Source organism: Enoplosus armatus, chromosome 9 (assembly GCF_043641665.1).
Source record: "Enoplosus armatus isolate fEnoArm2 chromosome 9, fEnoArm2.hap1, whole genome shotgun sequence".
Classification (NCBI taxonomy): Eukaryota; Metazoa; Chordata; class Actinopteri; order Centrarchiformes; family Enoplosidae; genus Enoplosus; species Enoplosus armatus.
In genome coordinates this window covers 2,319,204-2,343,488 of record NC_092188.1, presented here as the reverse complement: position 1 = coordinate 2,343,488, position 24,285 = coordinate 2,319,204, and the positions used below count along the sequence as shown (strand labels likewise).

Below are 24,285 nucleotides of genomic sequence, written 5' to 3'. Positions count from 1 at the left end.
CACTAACAGTGTTCCTTGCTCAGCTGTTCGATGTTTTAGTGCATGATTGTTAATATGTCCCCTCATTATTCCAAGTTGTGGAGGTCACTAGTCTGAGCAAAGTATGAAGCAAAGTGAAACAAAATGGCAGTTCAGTCTGGGCTACTTTCTGTCCCTTTCAGCATGTACATTGTTTTCTCTTCTGCAATAGATTTCTGCCTGTATAATTAAATTTGCTGATATGAAACGTATCCATAGATGTCTAAATAACCATGGTTCTCTGTGTCCTGGTGGTACCTCTCAGGGTTCTGGGCTCAGTAACTCGGGTAACTCTGTTTGGGGTACCAATATGTGGAACTTCGTACCCACACAACTCAAAAATGGATCATGATGGAGATCATTTTAAACTCCAGTAGAAACACTTTTTAAAGAGTCCCTCTGAAGGCGGGGCCAGCCTGTGATGTCAGAGGCTGAGGACAAACTGGGAACAGTTGACAAAGATTGTCTATTGGAATGATGCGTCACTCAGTTGTATGGAAATGGCACACTTTTCAGTCTGCAGCAGGGGGTGATGACTGTCACACATCGCTTCTGCATTTTGATTTAAATTTGTGTTCATGTGTCCGTTCACTCCAAAAAAAAAAACAAATATGGATTGTGTTGGCTATCTTAACAGTGCTGCATTCAAGGTCTTTATTTTTAAGTGGGAAAAAGTAAGGAATTACGGTCTTATTTGTACATGGTAATTATTCTATCATCTCAAGTTTAATGTCTGTATATAACACATACCCATAATGCCCAATAACTAGATTATTATTTGTAATTTAGTAAGAGTATGCAAGGAAGAATCATTTAAAGGTGGTTCTGACAGGGTGCATATAGCCTGAAATGAGATAATTCAAAATGTGCTGATGGTTTTGGTAAATAACTCCTATAACTCCTGAATGGGATAGAGGGAGCTCAGCTTTTTCTTTATTAACTTTGAATGTTAGCCTAGCTGAATTTGGTTTTGGTTAGCTTACTTGTTGTTGCTAAGTAACATTCAAATTAAGGTATGGTTCTAATAACGTTAGCTTGATGGCTGAAAGGCATTAAGGTTATGTAACATGTATTTTTTTCTCCTTAATTTTATTATAATATGTTGATATTGCTGTTTAATAAAAACAAAAATGAATGCAGCTATTACGTTGGCCGCCAAAAATGTAATTTCTACAGAGTGAGTGGTCTCGCTGAGCACAGAGGATCTTCGGCTGTGGGTCTGCACCAGTAGGAAGGCGCCTGTTGACAGAAGGCAGGACGGGACTCTCCGAGCGGCGGTTGGTAGTTGGAGGAATAGCGGACCGTCATGGACAGGACGGCCGTGGTGAAGGTCGGAGCCGCGGCCAGTGCCAGCGTCTGTGCCCTGTTCGGCGGAGTGGTTCTGGCCCAGTACATCGTCGCCAAGAAGAAGCGAGCGGGCAAGAAAACCAGGATCATAGAGATGGTGAGTAAAACCACCAGACAGTCCAGCTGCGTCAAGACGACCAGGGGCAGAAACAGGAAGTGGGACGGTGCACCTTCTAAATAAGAGCGCGCACCCTCTGACAGTTAACTAAGGGGAGTTCTTGAGCTGTTGAGAGCAGTTTAAATCTATTTAAATGATATCTTTGTATTTTTAATTTCAGGCTTATTATAAATTAGGAGCCATGTATTCTTGGCCATTCGGCAAACTGGGGCTACATTCAGCGTTAAGACTTTGGCGGGCTTGATTTTGGGGGTTTTGTCGTGATTATATTAAAGCAGGGTGTCAAAGGGAGACCCTGCTAGCTGTAGTACTTTGCTCCACCATTCTAACATGTTATTGTGCCATAAAGTACGTGAACACATTCAACACAAATGATGTGTTAAATAATCAGGAACCAGCATTATTTATAATTTGATCTAACGTTGGGGAGAACAAGTAAGGCATTAAAGACATTGTTATTACTGTTGTAATTTAACCTATGCAACACCCAGAGGACATTGCGACACACGTGCGCCTCTATTCGAAAAATCATATCCGGAAGTGGGACACAGCGTTCTTGGCGTCTTGACAGTAGTGGACCTGCACGAGGCTCTGCGCAGGCGCGGATGCTCCCTAAAACAGCAGCTGCTTTTAGAGGTCACCAGCTAGCTCCCCTTTAACAGAGAGAGCAGCGGCCTGTCTGTCTGAGACAACTGACCCTCTGTGTCAGTGATGCTCTCTGCAGCTCGGTCACTGTCCGGGAAACAGCTTCGTGCTGCTGCTGTTGTCTGTTTCTTAACAGGCAGCATGCAGGTTATGCAAGCTGCTGCAGCAGCAGCACACACAGTACTCTCAGTCCAGCTTCCTAACCTGTCCGACAGCTTTCTGCACTAACATAAACATTCCACACAGACTGCAGACAAATAAGAATAGTTGTTTAGTTTAGTTTTTAAATCGTTTTAGAAACATTTCTACACACATTTGGTGTGTATATATTTACATTTTTCTGTATGGGCAGAAAAAAGGTGACAAACAACTGAATTCTTACCTTATCCTATTTGCAAAATGTCATGTTCACTGAACCTGTAAAAGTGTGTACACTGTGAGAAAACTCTTTGAACCGGTGGACACAGAACAGGGAACCATCGGATTTTGTCAACTTTTTAAATGATATTTTATTAATTAATTAATTACCTTCTATTCAACTATCCATGTGAGGATATACAGTATGTACTTCAACAAAGGAGAAGTGGTTGATTATACATATTTATTTTTTCATAAAATAGTTTGTAATATGTGTTTTATGGATTTTAAACTTGTTTTTCTCCAGGGCTTATAGAAGATATTTAGACTTGAATTTCCAGGTGTTGTATCTGTACTAGAATCTATATGATTCATGTCGGAGTTATTTGACACAGACACTCAAACGCACTCAGCCTCATTTACCCGGAAGGAGACAGATTATTTACAGTAGAAACAGTCGATCAGATTTCAATGTGGCCACCGCAGCAGTGAAATGCTCTGGCTGCAGACAGACAGTTATAGTTTTATTGCTTGTAATTTCCCTGCCAGGTAACCTACTCTCATTATGTCATTGTAAGTTTGCTTTTATTGGCGTTGCCTTGCAACAGTGTGAAGTGTGAAGCTGGATTTTACAGCAGCGAAAACAGTCTGATAGCGTACGGCAGAAAACAGCTTTATGTAGTGTTCAGTGACTCACTTCCCTCATAAGCTCTTCTGTTTATGTAAAATAAATCTCAACTCCTCTCTTAGCATTTCAATTCATTATTACAGGTTTTGAGGTTACTGTGACCTTTTGACTGCCGGCTGTTTGCATCATTGTTGATTCAGGAACTGAAACTTTCAACTGCCAGTTTGTGAAATAAAAGTAGTGAAATATATCAAAGTCCTCTGAAGAGAACGAGAGGCCAAACACTCTCATGTCTGAATGGGAGGGTCAGAGGTGAGACATGAAACTGTGCACTTTGTGATTTCTAATAGTGTTGGAGTCAGTGTGTAACTGTGAGAAACTCAGTCAACCCATCAGCTGAGGATATATTTACAACAGAGCGAGCAGGAGAAGATCGAGGGAAGCTCTTCAGATGGATGTCTCCTTCTTTCCCCGCCGATGTGATTTAGTTTCATTAACAGAGCTGAAAAGTCAAAGGAGGCTGATTTCAGCCATCAAGAGCCTCCCAGGTAAATTTAGATGCAATGTTATTTAGTTTAGTTTAGGTTTACTGCCAGTTATTTGTGTTAACTTCAATCGAGCTACGCTGTGAGCGACAACAGCAGTGCACGAAAAGAGCGTTATTTCCTGAATTTAAACTTTGTAGCTGCAGACCGCCACAGATGTAGTCAAAGTCTCTGGAATTAGATGACACAAAAACTAAGCTGCGGTCAGCCGCCCTTTGTTTGTTCTGCTATTTTACAAATCCAGTCGTCTGGTGAAAGAATGAAACTAGATGATGAGTTTGGGGACGTAGTGTCCACTGCGGCTTCTGGATAGAAACAGTTGGCGAGTTTCCTGTCCCGACCTTCAGCATGGAAACTTGTGACCATCTGCCTTTGATGATGTCCGATGCTACAGAAGCACAAACCCTCTGAACCCCGAGGAGTGTAAAACCACATGACAGCATCTCAGTTAGGCTTCCATTTTGTGTCCTGTGTTGAAGTTTTACATGGACATTCCTCCTCTGAGGCAGTTTAGTGACTCGCATAGTTCACTTGGACCCATCTGTGTCGCTTCAGAAATTCTTGGGCATCACAGGAAAACAAAACACATTCTTTCCTTCATTCCCTAAAACCACTGTGGTTTTTGTTACAGCAGGCTGGCTGTTACTGCTGGTTGTTACATGTTTGTCTGTTTGCTCACACTTTCAACTGCAGCCACTTCCAAGTGAAACAATAAAAATATCCAAAGGTCAGAGGTTAGAACACCTTGATGATAGATGCAATAAAGTTCATTTATGATAGCAATTGCTGGTGAGAAAAGGGAGAAAAAAAATGATTTCATGGTCTAAAATTGCATAGAAAAAAAGTGGTTAGGTTTTTGAAACTGAAGAATCTTAAAATTGTGTCCATGATTAAAAAATAAAATCCATCTGTATCCTAAAACCCAACCGCTTCAATGAGACTCTTTCAAGTATTTTCAAAACAAAGCCAGCATACGGGAAGTAGGCTACGCATTTCACACTCCACAGATGTTTGTATTTTCCTGCTGTGCGAGCTTTTGTTTTTTATTAAAATGCTGTAATCTGCAACGAGTGAACAAATTCCCCGTGGTGTTGAAAGTCTGTCAGTGTTCATGGGAGCTCCGTCTCCAGACCTGCGCCGCAAATTTATTCTGTAACTATTGTTAGACAGACAAGTGTGATGTTCGTCGTGTTAGACATGTATGTGAGTCATAATCGTGTGTGAGGATCATATCAGTCACAGCAGCTCCAGTCTGTCCTTCTGACCCCTTGTTTGTCCGAGTGTTTCATACACGTGATCATGCTCTGACTCCTGTCTCTGAATTGTCCCGTTCCTTATTGACATTAATTGATTAATTGATTTGTTATTTAGTTTAGAGGGTTAGAAATAGCCAACGTCCATCACATTTGTCACATTTCCTTCTATGTCAAGCCATCTGCTGGGAAAAAAGGTCTATTGTGTGCTTCACCCTGTCGACCTCTGGAGGGCAGTACAGAGCTACACTTGAACTTTCTGGGGTTTATTTTGGACGATGGATTTTGTATGTTACTGCATTTCAAGGGACAGACGCAATAAGACCAGAGCAAAACACAAATATTTAGGGTTTGCTTTAATGATGGCTGCACTATTTAGGAGAAATAACGCTAATCTTTGTAGGTCACAGAAAGAAACAAGTAGTTTTGGAGATGGTATTTGATGATAAAACAGATGCAGTGTCCAATCCAGAATTCTAATAGAATTCTAATTCTATTAGAGGGAAATGCAGAAGAAGTGAATTTGTGGGTGAAGTTTTGTGGTGAAAAAGAATCTGACCTGAACTCCGGCCATGCTGCTTTATCAGTGGCAACAGATGGCTGTCACCATGACAACCAAAGCAGTTCCCAGTGTGGGCGGGGCCACAGGAAACTGATGGAGTGCCTCGATGCGCTACTATGTCGTACATTCATGTACTTAAAGTCATCAGAATGCTCATATTCACGTGAGTGTGACTCACTCTGTGGTGGTGGTGGTGGGGGGGGACGCTCTCCTCGTCTAGAGTGCCAACTTAAAGAGGACCTGATATTGCAGACAGTAAATGCACCATCAGACCTGTGTCCCACCTAATGGACCAGCTGCTGGTGCTCTGTGTGTGAGTACAGGTGTTTGTCTGAGGTGAGATCTCATTAAAGCAACAGTGCTGGGATCAGGCTGTAGTGTCCACAGATGATGAACAACAGCTCATGAACTGTCACCTGTCGAGGGTTAGGGGTAACACTCAGCGGGCCTCTGCACTTTGTCCTTGACGACCTTTGACCCCAGCAGGCCAAGGCGGGGTCACAGCGGACCGAACCTATCTGTGACCTTCGCTCAGACTTGTGTAGGTCAGGTGGGATTTCAAAATAATGCTAAGAAAAGGTTGAACAGAAAATGTGACAGCTGCTAGGAAAGTCTATAGGACTGATAACAGTCATTTTCTGTGTGGGTGTGTTTTGCAGCAACATGCAAAGTGGTATTCAAACAAGAACTTCAGCCACAGTCCTCTGTTGACAGAAGGTTCTGGATTTCTAGGTGCACATTTTGCACATATTTTTTAAAAACACATCATATTAAATGTTGATTCTGGGAAAAACATTTAAAGCTGACTGAACCCATGGGAAGACTGAAACTATTGGGTGTTGCCGGAGCCGACATGCTAACATCAATGTGCAGAAGCTGCATAAGAGGATGACACTGCTCGCCCCCCGCAGATCTGATGATGTTTACACTGAGGTGTTGTTAGCATTGAGAGGTGACAAGCTACATTCAGGTCATCAAAAACAAATCCAAAACGTGCATGAGCCTGCGCATCGTCTTGTGATTTGCAGACATGCAAATGGGGCCAAAGCCAAGGGAAAAAGGCTTGCACAGGATTGTAGTGGAAAGATACTGGGAGAATGCCCCACAGCTTAACGAAAACACCCCCTGCTCCTCTACTGGTACATCTGGGAAACGATTGGTGGAGCCGTGTCTCTGTGAGCCTGGTGTACAGCAGGGACATGCACTGTTATTGTGGTGAGGTGTAATCAGAGAGCGTCGACCTCGTTTTTAGGAGTCGTGGTATGCGAGGCAGTCGAGGTCAGCACAGGAGAGGACGAGATTGTCTCATGTTCCAGTCTCCGTCGTCTTACGTCAACAACACCGACAGCACAGAAGACAGCAGGGAACTGAGCCTTGTTCAGCAGAAACTGAGCCTGGGACGAAGGTTCAGATGTTGCACAAATATCTTTTTCTGTTCTCTGAATGACTGATTGGTAGAACACGATAATGCATCGGCCTGCATCCAGTTTATGATAGCTGTGAACACAAAGAATTAAAGAGAACGCTTCCTACAGAATCTCAAGGAAAACAATAACCGTATTATTGTTGATCAGATCCTGACGATACTCATTCTAAAACGTAGCGTAGCAGTAGCACAGGTAGAGAAGAGTGAACTGACTCAGTGATGTCAGTTACATATCAGTATCTAGCCAAGGTTTGCTAACACTAGCCCCCGTAAGCTAAAGTTAGCTGCTGTGTTTTACTGCTAATGAATTGAACTTGAAGAAATATTTCTCCTTTCAAAAGTTACACAGTCGCACTTTAAGCTGTAATTTTATAAAACGAGTTAATGCTGCGCACTAAACTGTTAGCGTCCTGTTAGCTGGGAGTTTGTGCTCACATAATCATGACATTTCCAAATCTGGTCATTACCAATATCAATAATGTATATCAATATACAGATACTTCTATTGATCCGACATCATATTGATTTTGCCGTTGGAGGAATCTGGGTTAACCGACACGAGAAGGGAAATGTTTAACACAAGAACCTGCTCAACCTGCTGTGTGTGTGTGTGTGTGTGTGTGTGTGTGTGTGTGCGTGTGTGTGTGTGTGTGTGTGTGTGTGTGTACATGTAATTAGAACAAAATGGTGGACATGTTCAGACGAGAAACGTGAAGATGCTGCAGTTTGCTTTGCCTGTTTCTTAATGTGTGGGACTTCAGTATTGAAGCAGCAGCAGGAAGATAATCATCAGACACTGTAGATCACATCTGTGTGTGTGTGTGTGTGTGTGTGTGTGTGTGTGTGTGTGTGTGTGTGTGTGTGTGTGTGTGTGTGTGTGTGTTTGCATGAATGTGAGGCATGTCCATAAGCTGTGTGTGTGTGTCATGTGTAGCTGACCATTGTAAGACTAAACAGCCTCAGGGGGGTGTGTGTTGCGTGTTAAAATGTGTGTGCTCAGCAGTAGTAGTGCTGAAGCGAGTCCACCCTCTCTGATTGATGTTAAAGGTTCCTTTTTCAAGGGGTCAAAGGTCACATTACTGGAACAAGGGTAGATTACAAATGTCACTTTTCGTCCACTGGCCCCATTCAGCGTCTATTTATACTGAAGTGTGTGTGTGTGTGTGTGTGTGTTGACGTGGGTCAGCTGAAATTGTCACTGTGTATGTTTGTGTGTATGTACTCTATGTGTATATGTGGGTGTGTGTTTGAGCCTCTCCGTACAGGGGGAGGGGTTATGTTGTCTAATCTATTTTGGGCGGCACCCTCCCCCCTCCCTGACTGTTGCTGTAGGTATATAAGCCCTCTGCAGCCTCACAATCTTTTCCTCACTCTTGTTTTAGCTGAGACAACAGACCCGAGGTAAGTGTGTGTGTGTGTGTGTGTGTGTTTGTGTATCACTGGTAATGACTCCAGACTGTAGTAATTTTTGGTTTGTAGTGTCTGTAAAAAGAAGCATATAATGCTACAAAATCTTGCTATCAAAGGTAACAAAATCCTCCTGAATGTCTTCTCCTGTTGTTAGGATGCTTTGACCTTTGACCTCAGTGTTTGCTGCTTGTAATGTTAATCCAAAACGTTTTACCAAACTCCTTATTTCTGGTAGACTGAAATGTGACCTGCTCTCGCTGAGCAGATCATGAAACAAGTAAGGCACAGGAGTGTGATGCAGCACATCTGGCAGTATCACATTTAGTGACTGTATTTAGTTCATGTTCACGTTTTCAGAACATTCAGTTTGCGCAAAGGAGGAGCAGGTTTGAATTTCACTGCCGTCAGGGGAACACGCCCTTTACAACTCTGCTGCCTTTCCATATTTTTCAATATGCTAAACTACAGGTTGTGTGGCTCTGTACAGGCTGATCATGTTTGCATAGATGGTCCCCATGGCAACCCATTTAAATGTGAGTCAATCGTGTACATTTTAAAACAAACAACATTTTCTTTTTTTTTGACGCACCCACTCTGCAAAGCCTTTAGTCAGCAGATATGAACTTTAGGAAGTTGTTTTGGGTGTTTGCGTGCTTAGATAAGTGTGTTTGCGTGTAAGTGAGAGGCTCATTAGAGAGTACGGCTGGAGCTAATAAAGGAACTACTTTTATTTTTAGTTTGTGTTCTGGGTGTCATGTTTCTGTAGGATCATGCTGATTATATAAGACTGGGGGAAGTCGTGCCGGGTGGGGGTGTGTGTTTTGGGGGTGGTGAGGGTGCTGTGTGTGTTTTTGTATTTGTTTGCTTTTCATCAGCACAGTGTACATCTACTATATGCACAGCGTGTTTGTTGCCCCTCCTATAACTCTCAACTGTCAACGTTGTTACATCAGAAAGAGCTTTTAAACTTTTAGATTTTATATCTGTATATATACATCTATATATATGTATGTATTGATAGATACTAAAAGTTGAAATAAAATCATCCAGCTTTACTAAATGCTCAAACGCCTGTTAAAGTCCTGTTAAATATCAGTAAATGACTGACAACAACATATTTTTGGCTTAAGCATATGCACATGTATTTATGTAAAAGGGTATTGGTACATAACCATGTCACAAACAACATTACATGCTCATTGCTTACTCATGGTATAATAATTAACTCAATAATTACCTCATTGTTACTTAACATTCTAATTTAGCATCTAAATACAAACACACACTCATCCTGTCGCAGGTTTAGCTGCAGTCGACTGTCGAGGTGTGGCTCACTGCCGTCTGTCCACAGCTGATCCAGGAACAGCTGTGCTTTGAAATCCGTCTGTCATTCATCCCTCTGTCCTTGTGCTTGTCCAGGTGAACCTGGCGGAAAGCTGGACCATGCTAGATTTCTGATATGTAGAAATGTGTCTGTCTTATCAGCCTTAAGCTTTAAGTGGTGGAGGGAAACATCAGGGCTCTTCTTTTAAACATTATTTCTGCAAAATGTCACACAGAAGTTGTTGTGGAGTAATGAGAAGCTGTCCATTCTGCACCGGTCAGGCAGAAGTGATGCTGATGAGATGAAGTTACAAGAAGGGCTGAAGTTCACCTCCTCTCTGCCGGGTATCACTGTGGCTGTTTGTGTGGTTGTTCAGCTTGTTATACAACACCGACAGATTCCAAACATCAGCTGTTTCATGACCCTGAACCCCCCCCCCACCCCCCAGGGGTGTGTATGTTTCTGGATCAGGGAACAGTGTGTTCAAATACACTGAAGAAACACGTCATCTACATGTCATATCTAGTTTGACATGTAGTCTTCATACCCCTCCACACACACTTTCACACATACATACTTCAAGTCTAACCTCAATCCCAATCAGCCCTCAACACACAAACTCCTCCTCTGCGCTGTCGTCGTCTTCCTCCTCCTCTTCATACCAGAGCTCTAACCATAGATAACATGCAAAGCCAAAGTGCTGTAATGTCTTTCAGCAATCTCTTGGATCTGAAGCGTCTGTTCAGGAGGTGACACAGTCGGGCTGATCAAATATCTTTCACGCTCTGTTTTACAGTTTTCCTGTTTTCACATCCGTCTATAATAACCTCCCTCTCTCCCTCCCTCCCTCCCTCCCTCTCTCCCCCCCCCCCTCCCTCCAGATGCCTCAGTTTGAGAAGACGACGGTCCACATGAGGGATCCTGAGAGGGTGGAGCAGATCATCTGTGGCCTCATCAAAGGAGGAGCTTCCAAACTACAGGTAGAACATCAAGTCCTGATGACACCTCAGTCGGTGTTTTGGTGAAACAGCGCCCCCTGGTGGTACAGAAGCTCCCAAACCTTTAGTGAAAACGTCTTCCAAGCTGACCACTTTAAATGGTTGATTTCAAACATTTACAGCCGGTTCAGCACTTTACAGGCACTAGTTCATTTTTGAAGCCCAGTAGCTGGAGAAGTAGAGCCACTTTCTAGAGACAAACACTTTTCTGGCTGTTTTTCCACATTCCAAGCAGCATATTCAGATGGAGTCCGGTGTCCAGCCCTTCTTCCAGTGTCTGTTTAAGGATCTAATGTGTCTGACTCGTGTATTTCTCTGCTTCTGGTGAACAAAGTGTTCTTTGCTCTGTGGCAGATCATCACAGACTTTGACATGACGCTAAGCAAGTTCGCTGTCAACGGCAAGCGCTGTCCGACGTGTCACAGTAAGTACAACAAGAAAACAACATTTCTTAGTGTTGGGTTTAGTGTTTATTCTTCTGACCACAATGCTGATCAGAATTAAAATTCTCAATTCCCAATTTCAATGTGCTTTTCTTGCCTGTTCATTCATCCTTCTTTGTGCAGATATCATCGACGACTGCAAGCTGGTGACAGAGGAGTGCAGGCAGAAGCTGCTGCAGCTAAAGAATAAATATTATCCCATTGAGATCGACCCTCAACTCACCATGGAGGAGAAGTACCCGTTCATGGTGGAGTGGTAAGACGATCTGACAAACACACACAGTCATGTTTACTACCAGCAGAGCAGAGATTCACACAGTGTAGCTGAAGGTGTGTGTGTGTGTGTGTTTGTGTTCGCAGGTATTTCAAGTCTCACACACTTCTTGTGGAGCAGCGGATAGAGAAAGACAAACTGCCAGAGGTGGTGAGAGATTCTGACGCTGCACTCAGGTACATGTTCCTCCACGCTCGCCTTATTTGAAACAACCCCTGGATCTAAATTATTAATGTTTTCCCCGATGTGTCCCTTTCTGTGTCTGCTTGGTTTCAGGGAAGGCTTTGAGCAGTTCTTTGACCGCCTGCAGCAGCACAATGTGCCCGTCTTCATCTTCTCCGCTGGCCTGGGAGACGTCCTGGAGGAAATCATCCGCCAAGCCGGAGTCTACCACCCCAACGTCAAGGTCGTCTCCAACTTCATGGACTTCGACGACAACGTGAGTCCCGCAGGAAAGACACTCACCCCTGTTCTTCTGCTCAACCTCATGACTAAAGAAACATAATGGCTCACCATGCTGGCTGGATCTGCTCTTCATCTCACAGGGCGTCCTGAAGGGTTTCAAAGGCGAGCTGATCCACGTGTACAACAAACACGACGGCGCCTTGAGGAACACGGAGTACTTCAAACAGGTGAAGGAATACTGCAACATCATCCTGATGGGGGACTCACTGGGGGACCTCAGCATGGCCGACGGCGTGCCCAACGTGGAGAACATCCTCAAGATCGGCTTCCTCAACGATAAGGTACGACCATGACGCATGACCATGGATCCTAAAACAAGATGTCCTCGAGCAGTGAGTCGATTGAGTTCACAATCTTAATAATAGTCAGGGTGAGGGAGGGAGCTGATGGTTGAGCTGTCACAATAATCGATTAGCAGTGTTTGAACTAATTGAGGTTGAGCTGCTGCTGATCTGCTTTTTTGCATTTCGCTCTCATACATCTCGATGATATTGTGCATTGTCGTCCTGACATCATTTTCAGAGGTTATTTGTAAACATTATGTGATGAAAATCCTTCATTCTGGCTGTACATGTGTCCTGGTTGGTGACTCTCAGAATTCAAGCAAAAGGAGAAAGTCCTTACCATTTTGAAAGCTGAAAACACAGCTTGTTTTCCACTGGATCTCCATGGCGACGGCTGCTGTGGCTGCTGTGGAGATTCATGACATGAACTGACAGTTTTCCTCTGGTCTTGCTCTGCAGGTGGAAGAGCGACTGGACAAATACCTGGACTCTTATGACATCGTCCTGGTGAAGGACGAGACTCTGGAAGTGCCCAACGCCATCCTCCAGAAGGTTCTATAACTCCACCACCATCCCCCCCCCCCCCCAGTCCACCCCTCTCCTCCCATCAGCCCTTTCCAGCCAGACTTAAACCTTTGTCGCTGGTCCACAGTGGTCATTTCTTAACCCCTCCACTTGATCTGGATCCCACCTGGGTCATCTTCCGACTCTGTACCCCCTCCACCCCCCCACCCCCGCACTGTAAAAGCCTTTTTAAAAGACATTTTACATCTCCTGAATGAACTGTTTTAAAGGTCCACACAGCAGCATCAGCCTGTCTCTGGTGTGTTTTGTCCGTTCTGAGCGTTTCTGATGTTCTCTCCAAGTTGTTTTTATGATAAAAGAAAAACCAAAAGTGAGATAGAAAAAATCTCTCACTCCATCTTTATAATTTGCACATTATTGTTACCATAGTTATTCGTAGGATTATTTTTGATATGGTAATATTTGAATGCCGTAACGCAGGCGGAGGTATCCCAGCATGCTTCAGTTACTCAGTTATTATGTGACTCGGGGGTTCGACGTCCACCTGGTCAGGCTCTGAAAGTGACAAAAGCTGCGTTGGAGGATCGGGGAAGTAATTCAGTACATAAACTGGACCTGGAAAATGTAATTCCTAGTAAAAATTAAAATGTGTTGCTAGGTGACAGCAGCAACATAACGACCACCAACACCACATTTGTTTGAGGGGGAAACCCAACATGAAACCCAGAGGATCCGAGGAAACGCACTTTAAATTGTGTGTATGGGGGAATAAGCCTGTACATGAACATATGTTGCAGTAGTTTTGGTTTGTGGATGTAGGAACAGATTCTTGCACAGAAAAGCCATGTTTACAGAAGCTTTTTTTTTAAACTCTGATGTGCTAATTTGGCTTCATATCAACACACAGAAGAAGCTCTTTACTTTTGAAACATTCATTGAAAATCCCGTTTTGAATTTGTGAGCTTCTCTGCTCATCGGACTCAACAATTCACTCAAAAGTGTTCTCTATGCCATGTGTTTAAGGTTAAAGAGGTATTAAGTAATATTAAAGATGGCTTCTAGTGGTCATTAGTGGGAATTACAACAGTAAAATCCCCTTGAACCAAAGAAACAAGTGAAGTGTTACGAAAGTTCAATATATCTCAAGTATAGTGTAGTTCAGTAAACAGAAGGAAGCACACTGCTGCCTGGTTAAAATTGAGCATCACCTCTTCATATATTATGATATTCATCTTTGTTGTTTTGGGAGGTTCAAAGCTAAAATGTCTCCGTTTGTCGCAACATGTTGTGTTAAATGTTCTCTTTGTGTTTTAAATGTGCTGCTATCACCCGCATGTTGCCTTTTCTCATCGTTAAGTTTATGTCAAAGAAATGGGAGACTGAAAAAAAAAATATATATCAATAAAAAGGGGAATAAATATGTCATATTGTATATGTGGGCGTTATATGGAAATGTATATTGTTTCACTGCATTTGGAGAGATCTCCAAAAGTATAGACCGGTGTGTTGTATTTTTATAAGCAGATGGCTTTGTCTTTTCTTTGATGGTGTGATTTGAAAATCCAATAAAATGTCATTTCGTGAGCCATGACTGGATCACAGACTGGACAGAAATCTGGACTAACACCCCCCCCCCCCCTTCAATATTCCTGGCTTTATTAGACAAGTCTCTGAACTACTGAGTGGGACTGATTCATTAATGTCAAAACTGAATGTCGGTTTCTTAATTCACAAAATGAATCAAACACATTCCCATCTGGTTATTTAATCAATCATACATGAGGCTGAAGATCGGTGATTTTACATCAACTGTCAATTTGCTTGGGTGGGATCACAGACTGGAAACTGTTAAGACTGTGACTGCAGTACCATAGACGTCCTGCAGATGGCGCCAACGGCAAAAAGATAATTTAAAGAAGTCTGGGAACAGCTGGAGGGGAAACTCGAAGTCTGACCAACGTGGCATATTGTAAAATCAGATCTGTTGCTGTTACATATGGCTCGTTGGTCTAGGGGTATGATTCTCGCTTAGGGTGCGAGAGGTCCCGGGTTCAAATCCCGGACGAGCCCTCTCTTTTTGCCAAAAGGTAGACCTCACCTGGGACTGAACCAATAATACCAATCAATCATTAAAGCATATTATACAAGTCAGTTTCTCTGACCGGAGATGAACCTTTTGGAGTGAAAACCTCCATCAGTTTAACTCTACGTTAAGACTACAATGCAGCCAAATGCAGACTACAATTATTGATCCAGTTATCTAAGGGAATTATTTCTGAAATGAATGACAGCTCCAGATTGATATCCCATCAATCAATCAATCCGGTGACATGAATATCAATTACACCATTCCATACCACTTTATGTGCAAACATATTATGTGATATTTGTGATGAAGGAAAATGAAGGAGAATTTGCAGTGAGAAAAAGATCAGAAGGGAGCAGATGTGTTCAGTCAAGTGACATTTACAGTGATGGAAAATACGAAAAAATGTGGCTCGTTGGTCTAGGGGTATGATTCTCGCTTAGGGTGCGAGAGGTCCCGGGTTCAAATCCCGGACGAGCCCTGAGATTTTCAGAATATAGAGCAAAACATATAATTAAACAACATAAAAATAGCTTCATGTTCACCAGCACTATTCATGCTGAGAAAAAAACCCTTATGCATAGCAAAAAAAAAAAAGTCACATCATCATTCACCCCAGTCCAACTTAATGTTGCTAAGATTTATATCTTATTTAACTTGAATATATGTTAATATATATCATATGATACTGTATGCTTTTTTCAGTACCATGCTTTTGATGTAGCTACATTTAACGCACGTTATACCTCAGCAAATGCTCAAACGTTTAGCCATACAGTTTAATGTCATACAGTCAGTTAATAGTCCGGTGCTCTGTATTCACACACTGCTGTGGCTGTAATCACTTTCTTTGGTTATCATTTTAACCCTTTTAAAAGTTGAATTAAAGTGTACTTTTTTACATATGAATTGATATCATAAATTTGAATTGACCCAACATATGGCTATAACCAAAAAGATGTGTAACTGTTATAAAAAGTAGTCCTTCGTTACTAGCAGTAACAGCTGAACCAGTCTGTAGTCCAAAAACTCAATTTCCCGCCAGCCCATCTGTTTCCGTTCCTGCGCACAACCACCCGGCTTCTCCGTTGAGCGTCAGTGCCATGACAACAGGACGATGGCTGCAAGCAAGAAGCTGAGAAATGTGATTTTCGTGTGAACGAGGAGCAACAAACCATCGGCTTTTACGGACCGGCTCGTGTACGTGAAGGTAAGAAAAGCCCGGGAACAAACCGGAATGTGTGTTGTCATCCGCGGAGAGGCTGTGAAAACAGCTAGTTAGTATCCAGTTAGTATCTTGGACAGCTAGCTAATTAGCCCGCTAAGCTAAAGTTAATTTAGCCGGCTTGAGCTGCAAGCTAACGTACCTTTGCAGGATTCCTCGATTTATAACCGACTTAAAACATCTCCTGGAGGCGTGTGTGGTAAATTTACTTGACTTGTTTTGTTGCGCAGTGATAGGAAGACTAATTTACCATAACACGAGTCCTCCTGGGTTTAAAACAATAAATCCACAGGTGTCTGGTCATGTGCTACTAAAGCCCAAGAGTTGAATACCTCCCGACGACTACAACAACTGATTAACTCGTTCATTTCTCTGTCTCTTCTCTAAGTCTGTACTGTAGCTTTTGGCTGCAATACAATCCTCCTTACTGTTAACACCGTGGAGTGTTAAATACACATATTTAAGACTACAAAGTAGATAAAAGGTCAGTTTTCTCCCTGAGTGATTTCTTAAGGATCCCAGCTGAAGATGACAGCTCTAGTTTGACTTCTCATTACCATCTAACCGCCTAAATCGATATTGTATTATATACAATATGTTTGAGGAAGGTCTTCTGGTTGTTGTGATATTTATTTTTGATATACTTTCACACACTGGTAATATTATAACTTGTTTGTTATGGAAAGCAGCGGCTAGAAGCGTTGCACTTGTGAGCTGTGCTCAGTCGTTTGATGTGAAACTTGTTTTGACATAAAATGGTGTTGGTAAGCAGCAACATCCCCAGGGCCTGTAGGGAGGTCCGGGTGTCTTCCATCACAGGGGACAGACCCATGTTCAGCATCAAGGCGGTGGTCAGATACAGATAACAAGAATTTCTACCAGCTTCATGCTTACAGAGAGCATTAGCTGAGGCTAAATTTACAGCTAATTGATTTAAACTGGATGGGATAAGTTGCAAAAAGTGCAGGTGATGTGCAACAGGTTGTGCCAAGGAAAGTCAATGAAGCACAAAGCCAAGCAGACTGTCACGGGATGACACTGTAAGTCAATTAGCCTGTTAGAAATAAAGTTGTTGTAATAATAAGTGAGTAGGGCTGGACAGGGATTTGCACCATTATGGCTTCCAGTCCCCCTCCCTGCTGTAGTTGGGAGAAGAATTAATACTGCAACTAATATAACAATGCTGTTATAATAATATCAGCAGAAGAAAAGCAAACAGCTCTTTGCCAAATGTTTGGTAATTTATTTTTCAAGTCTAATGGTTTTCAGGTTTTATAATAAAAGAAATCTACAGAGAATCTCCGTACTTCCTTCCTGGCCTGCCTCCCTCGAAGCCTTTTAAACATGAATCTTTTATGAAATATCTTGGTAGTAGAAGGTGTAATATTCCTTTAACACGCAGGTCTGTATGGCAGTATGCTGCAGATAGGAGGGATTCCCTCTCTGGATTAGCTGCCTGTTCCACCTGCTCAGCACTTAGCAAGTAGAAAAGCTGCTTGCTCCCACCTACCCACCCCCTCCTAACTCCCCCTCAATGGTCATGCTCAGAATCCTGGGGTCATGTGACTGGTGTTCTGGTCTGCCATTGGCTGCAGGTGTCAGTGTGGTGCACAGAGCACAGAGAGCGTCCTGCTCAGGGGGACAGAGTGGACAGTGGTCCAAGCTGCTTGCTCCATCTACTGGGGGCCGCTCAATGAAGAGGAGATAATACTGTGTGCTAAAAGTGAATTTATTAATTGTGTGTCTTAACAATTAACTAGTTCCTCTTTGATAACTGCTCTCTTTCTCTGTGTGTTTCTTTGTTCATCTATCAGTCGATCAATAATTTATACGAAATTATAACGAATAACAGAAAAACAGATCAACAGGACAACATCTGTGTACTTCACATTCACAGCAGAAGAGATCTAACCTTTTCCCTCCTTTCTCCAATCAGAGGCAGCATGTCTCTGTTCAAGGCCCGCGATTGGTGGTCGGCAGCGCTCGGTGAGGGGGAGGAGTTTGACCAGGGATGCCTGTGTGTCGGAGACGTGGACAACAGTGGCACAGGACATGGTCAGTGTATAATGAGACAGTGATACACCAACCACCACACAGCATACAGACTGCAGCACCTCCCCTGAAATGTGCCCCTGTTGAGGTTTAGGCATTGTTATGTGTCCCTGTTATTACAACACTGTCAACTCTCTAACTGTTTTGTGGATAAAAATACAGAGTTAAATCTGTTACATACATTTTGTATGTATGCATAACCCCATATACTACAAGCAACAGATTTAACACTCTAAATAATTGCCTCCATGCAGACTGGTAACATCCACAATTGTCCTCCTCTGTGATTATAACTTTGTAGACAAGGTGGTGGTGGGCAGCTACATGGGGATGCTGCGAATATTCTCCCCACATGCCAATAAATCCAGCGAGGGAGTTCCGGTGGAAGCCCAGCTTCTAGAAGTCCAGCTTCAAAACGCCATCATCCAGGTGGAAGTGGGCAAGTTTGTCTCGTAAGTAGACCTCATAAACCTGGGACCGCCGAAGGGTTAAAAGAGATTAGTAGTGCAGCCATGGTGGATTATGGGTTTATATGTATTTTTTCCTTTTTAATTAAGTTGAAATGAAAAAAATATGACATTTAATTTTGACACCATGATTAATAGGACACAGTTAAAGTAATTTATGATTCGACAGAGTACATTCCAGATGTCATATTTCATTCTGATTTGTAGTAGATGTTTAATGCTTTGGAATGACGTTGCGTAACTATTTTCAGTCCTTATGTCTTCAGATGAAAATGGATATGTTAGCATTTAGACACTAATGGGACTGTATTGGTTCTACTGTTGGTTTCACTCCTGATAAATCAAGTCACCACAGATCTGTGCTCTAACACCAGGATCATTGATGGTGTTGCTAATCTCTCTCTGCCCCCCCCCTCCTTCCAGCCCTCTTGGCCGGCTTCCTGTATATGTGAGGCCTTTTCCTGTGTTGGTGTTTTATAGGTCAAATTGGCATTAGCCTAATGTCCTCTGTCAGGAAGCAACCTTAAATCACTGTGTCACGAGTGCAGAGCTCTAACTTATTGTCTTAGGACAAATAACAGATCCAACTTTTCTAAAGAACTAAAGGCACAAAGAGGGTGCAGACAGCAAAGTAAAAGTAAGCATCAAAAAATGTATTAATCATTTAGTCTATAAATGTCAGAAAATTGAGAAAAAATACCCAAGTTCCTAGAGCCTCCGACAAACTCTCCAAAACCTAAAGAGTTTACAATGATGAGGAGCAAAAACTCACATTTTTGAAGCCTGAACCAGCAAGTGTTTTATGTTTTTTCTAAATTACTCTCACCGTTTGTTGGTAATTGGTTGTTTTGTGTGATGTGTAGAACTATACAGGGGTATTGTCAGGTATCCATTCATGGCTTTCACACTTGCACTTCTTACTGCTGGTGGTTTCTAATGTTTGTGGCATTGCAATCTAATTCTACCATCGCAATCGGTCTGTATAAGACCATTAGCTAAATGCCTAAAATGTAATTGTATGTTACAAACTGTACATTTACACTGTGCTCATAATTGAGATGGCTTGTTGTCAGTGAGTAGGCCAGAGGTCATTGTTGGAGAGGACACAGAGCTGCCGATGGACACATTGGCCAGCTGCAGGAATTGAACCATTGGACTTTAGATTACAGGACAGCTACTTTGTGCACTCTGGCCACCCTGACTGCCATATCTCTGTTTGTGTTACATGTGTGTGCTGTTGCCCAGCAATGAGTCACAGATCTTTCTTTAACTCTGTGTCCTGACCTTCTGCGAATTATAAGCATTCATGGTATAGCTTATAATATAGCCTTACTTTAAACTACCAAGCAGAAACGCCCATTCATAACTCATCACGCCGCTTATTCATTCATAGAAAAACCATCCCTGCTGTTACTTACCACTACATTAACATTTCTTTTTTTCCCCCTGCAATGCACGCTAACCCAAAACCACCATGTCAGGAGTTTCTCTCCCTCTTCATGATTTACCACGATCTATCAGCCACCCAGCGGCCCAAACATAGTTGGGCTTATAATGTCAGGCTAACCACTGAGTTGCTAGCATAGCTGTCGGAACCCCAGGGCCTCATCCTGCTTTGTTATTGTACTGCATAATTGTACCTTAAGAGCTGGCCCCCCTCAAAGTCAAGGTCAAGAGAAATGTGCTAATGCGTTCAGTAAAAATGACTTGTTTTGGAGCGAAGATGATTAAGTGACCCCTCACAGCCAAAACTATTTGAAAGTGGGGAAGAGGAAGGATAGCGGGAGGAAAGGAATGATGTGGGATGAGAGGGTAGTTGTGATATGTTACTTAGTGGACAGTTTTATCCAGTTTATACTTAGCTAAGCAGGACATGGAACCCACTGAACCATGTGTCCTTTTGTAAAACCCATTTTTGTAACTTTTTTTAACCTGTGTGAGCCTTAAAGCGTCTCTTTAAGCATATATCACTCTCGGCAGAATGGAACTACTGATTATGCCTTTTGTGCTCAAATCTTCACGAACCCCATTCATTTCAATGTGGCCATATGTTGACACAGTGAGATGGATGCAGAGAGCTCCAGCAAAGAAATGGCAAAAAGTGTAACCCGGCTCAACTTCTGCTGCAACGTCATCTGGCACGACGATGCATTGCCCGATCGAATATGTGCAAAAACACAGTCCAAGTAGATTACTACTAATTGTTTAACGTGAACAGGATGATTCTACTTTTTTACCTGGCAATTGTTGCAACAGGAGATAAAATAGTTGATCTTTCTCGATCGTATCGTTCCATCGGTACCATAAGAACTTGCATACCAATAAAATCATCAATCAATCATAATAAAAAACAAGCAGCGCTGTTTTCGGCCTGAACACTCGGTAAAGGTGACAGAATAATCTCAGAGAATTAAACTGTATGTTTGAGCCAGATGACTTCTGACGACCACAACCAAAAATACAACAAAGCAGCTTCACCACGTTCAACCAATTAAGCGTGGTTCACTCCAGGGAGAGTGGAACCATCAACCTTATTTATATATGGTTTTACGATATAGTTTTCTGTACCTTTTTCAATGGTATGGAGTATGAGCCTTAGATTCCCTTTTTAACTGTCACAGTGTGCAGCTGGGGAGGATATGAATGTTGAGAATGAACAGTGATGCAAAGACTGTCTGCACTGCTTCTGAATTTCTGGCAATCACTTCAACTACAGTTATTGTTTGCTGTGGTGAGAGACTGTACACTCAGTTCTTCAAGCCAGTCTGAAATATACAGTATCTATTAAACTACTCAAGGCACTGAACTCCTAACCCTTGCAGCCTTACTTTAGCCATTGATCTGAACACTTTACCTCCCCTGCCTTACTGTGGGTGCACAGAAACCTTCCAGAGAGCTTGGTTTCTGGGAACAGCTCTGGTGGTTTGCCCCGAAGGCTTCCCACATCATCACGCTGGAAGCAGAATCCAGCTAAATCAGTCTGTTTGGAAGACTTCGTGTTTAGTTACCTGCGGTTTTCGGCACAGCATTTTTCAGAGACTGGTGGGCATTTTGGAAGCTGGCCCTGACAGAGAAGCACGTTGTAAATATTGTCAGGGCAGACCGAGGTGGGCAGATGGTGAAAGGTTTTGTTTCAGCACTGACTTGAGTGGTTTTCCAAGGAAGAAAGAACACTTGTGGGATCCAGTTTTTCTCCTCCCTTGTTGTTCTTCTCTCAACAAACATTACAACAGTGGTTGAAAGTTTATAAGACAGCATTTGTTCTGGGTCCAAAAGGTGAACAGATTCCTTCTTTGTGGGTTTGTGGTAAAGTAAATAAGTGAAAATCTGGGATCAGCATCGCTGAGACCATCATCTACACCTCAACCATACAAAGTGGTTTACAAAATCCACCAGCTGTCACAGTAATTATTTTAGAAGTATGAGTTGGATTATGACTGGATACCACCCTTGAGACTGCAACTTGAAACTATAACTGTGGAATTTCTGTAGTCCATGTCCAACATAACGAACAGGAAGTTTCATTAGGAAAGTGGGGGGCTACAGCAGACACAGAGTGAGCGTGTTTCAGTTTTGTTGGTTATCATATTATTGACCATCAGCTTTACTGTTTACTGTCAGTGATGATTCTGTTGTGTAACAGAGTGTCTTTTGTTCTCTTTTCAGGTGTTCAGAGCTTCTTCATCTGGCTGTTCTTCACCCCAGGAAGTTGTCCGTCTACTCTGTTTCAGGTAACACACATGCACACAAACACTAACATGAAAGTAAGCAGCTAAATGCTTTTTTTTGTTATGTTCTCTGTATCTTCTCCCACTTTGAATGAGCATTGAACATTGTTTTCATACATGTGTGTGTGTGTGTGCAGGCACTGCAGGGAATGTGGAGCACGGTGACCAGTACCAGCTGAAGTTGGTTTATGAACACAATCTGCAGAGAACAGCCTGCAACATGACCTACGGGACCTTTGGAGGGGTCACAGGTATGACTGACGTTTTAAATCCTTTATTTGGGTGGTATATTACAGCTGAGATGGAGTAGAATTGTGCCAGCTGTCTGACTCTTTAAAAGTTTTATTTTAAATGTTTTATTTTGTTTTGGTAAGACTGTAAACATGCTAATGTACATTCACATCCTAGCACACACCGAGGCATTTAGTTGTGATATTTAAGGTTTGGTTTAGGGGCCAGAGAATGCATTAAGTCAATGAGAGTCCTCACAAGTATACAAGTATGAACATGTGTGTGTGTGTGAGAGTGAACATCTGTGCATGTGCCTTGGCAAAAGTGGTAATTGGCAGCAATGGACAAATACATAAAACTATAAAAGTCTCTAAGAGGAGCAAAGGACGGAAAGAGAGAGAGAGAGGGGTCATGTAGCTGCTCTCTCTCCAGTCAATTGAGCTTTTGGAAAAACCAAGTAGGGGAAAGCCCTTGAGTAGTCGGCATCCAAGAAAAACACACACACAGAGACACACACACACACACGGGGAACCCCCTTTAAAGCTGAGAAAATGGCATTTCCAAATAAAGGCTGTATTGTCAAGGTGTGTGTGTGAGGAGAGAAATTACCAGACTCTGTGGCCTGGCATGATGGACCCTTCATTCACTCCATGTTTACAGTCTGTGTGTGTGTGTGTGTGTGTGTGTGTGTGTGTGTGTGTGTGTGTGTTTGATTGATAGAAAGAACAGTGTGGGCTCATTAAAACCAATACTTTGGCCTGTGCTGAATGCACGTGCTTAGTTCGTACCATGAACCTGTAAGTGTGTCCGTCTGTTTCCACGTGCTGTTTTTTTCTGGTAATACCAAACTGTACAGCAGCTTTTGGAGATGTCATGCGAGCTCTCATGCACACTCTTAACGCTCCAACAAACGCACACACACACACACACACACACACACACACACACACACACACACACACACACACACACACACACACACAGGTGTTGCACATTCACCCGTTCATCCACACGCTTAAATACATGTGATAATAACTCACAGAAATGCATGCACACATATAGACAAACATATTACTACACTTTCCTCTCTTCTCCCTAATTGATGTCATCCTCTCTCCTCCTGCTCTTCCCTGTTCTCACCACTAGATGGCAGCGCAGGCCCTGGAATTGCGGTTACTAAAATTGAATGAATGGGACCCTGTATTGCCTCGTGTAGGGAAATTCCCTTTTTGCCCACCTCTCAAGAGGAAGGTCAGAGTTCAGCTACAGAACAGCACCCTTGAATCTGGTAGTGATTCAGTGTCTGCCTTATGGACACTCCCAGCAGTATGGGGGTGTTTGTAACCAGCTCCTCAGCTTGTATCACAGAACGCGGTGCAAGCAAAAGCCAGCACATCACAATATTTCAAACGCTTAGAAGTGTTTTTTAAACTCCAATTTTAGGTTTATAAACCTGGGTTAGGGTTAGGGGACATGATAACCAGACTAAAAAGCAGCATCATATTAACGTGGTAAATAAGTGACAAAGTAGAAATTAACCTATAAGTAAGTAAAACAGCTGAAAGCAGGAAGCATAAACGCATCAATTTACAGATTGAATTAGTAAAATGGAAAGAAACATAATTTTCACTCTGCATATATTTAATTTATGCTGCATTGAAGTTGCGTTTAATTTTCATTCACTTTGCTTCTTAATGCTTTAACTCAAACCCAAATAGGTAAATCTATTCAGTATTAAAGTATATATCAAGAAAAATAACATTTCTTTCTTTATTCCTATTCTAGTAATAGCCTTGCAATCCCATAGATTCATCTCACAACCACCGCTTTAACTCACACCTTTTCCTGTTTCCTGCTTATGTATGCATTTCTTA

The 24,285-nt window shown here is 42.5% G+C and overlaps 2 protein-coding genes and 2 non-coding genes across 6 annotated transcripts in view; all 4 read left to right on the top strand.

Moving 5' to 3' along the window:
* The first annotated feature begins 1,299 nt into the window (after positions 1–1,299).
* Positions 1,300–14,218, top strand: nt5c3a (5'-nucleotidase, cytosolic IIIA). Of its 3 annotated transcripts, XM_070911607.1 has the most exons (8): positions 1,300–1,462; positions 10,515–10,613; positions 10,986–11,055; positions 11,198–11,330; positions 11,435–11,524; positions 11,625–11,787; positions 11,894–12,094; positions 12,557–14,218. In XM_070911607.1, the coding sequence occupies exons 1-8, from the start codon at positions 1,325–1,327 to the stop codon at positions 12,656–12,658; spliced, it is 996 nt and encodes a 331-aa protein (XP_070767708.1). In that variant the 5' UTR covers positions 1,300–1,324; the 3' UTR covers positions 12,659–14,218. The 3 variants fall into 3 exon arrangements, with proteins under 3 accessions (XP_070767708.1, XP_070767709.1, XP_070767710.1); XM_070911608.1 differs by lacking the exon at positions 10,515–10,613; XM_070911609.1 differs by lacking the exon at positions 11,894–12,094.
* A 402-nt stretch (positions 14,219–14,620) lies between these two features.
* On the top strand, positions 14,621–14,692 carry trnap-agg (transfer RNA proline (anticodon AGG)). The gene has a single exon. It is a non-coding gene; the product is annotated as a tRNA-Pro (tRNA).
* A 425-nt stretch (positions 14,693–15,117) lies between these two features.
* Positions 15,118–15,189, top strand: trnap-agg (transfer RNA proline (anticodon AGG)). The gene has a single exon. It is a non-coding gene; the product is annotated as a tRNA-Pro (tRNA).
* A 2,687-nt stretch (positions 15,190–17,876) lies between these two features.
* bbs9 (Bardet-Biedl syndrome 9) overlaps positions 17,877–24,285 on the top strand; it is a 138,164-nt gene continuing 131,755 nt past the window's right edge. Inside the window, exons 1-4 of the mRNA XM_070911756.1 lie at positions 17,877–17,988; positions 18,287–18,437; positions 22,119–22,183; positions 22,318–22,431. Of these exons, the coding sequence (XP_070767857.1) occupies positions 17,877–17,988; positions 18,287–18,437; positions 22,119–22,183; positions 22,318–22,431 (442 nt within the window). The remainder of the gene's footprint in view (positions 17,989–18,286; positions 18,438–22,118; positions 22,184–22,317; positions 22,432–24,285) is intronic.

Excerpts from the sequence above, each read along its gene's own strand:
- nt5c3a (XM_070911607.1), top strand. The coding sequence starts at position 1,325 with ATGGACAGGACGGCCGTGGTGAAGGTCGGAGCCGCGGCCAGTGCCAGC. Across the intron at positions 10,614-10,985 it reads GAGGAGCTTCCAAACTACAG|ATCATCACAGACTTTGACAT; the intron begins GTAGAACATCAA and ends GCTCTGTGGCAG. Across the intron at positions 11,525-11,624 it reads GATTCTGACGCTGCACTCAG|GGAAGGCTTTGAGCAGTTCT; the intron begins GTACATGTTCCT and ends GCTTGGTTTCAG.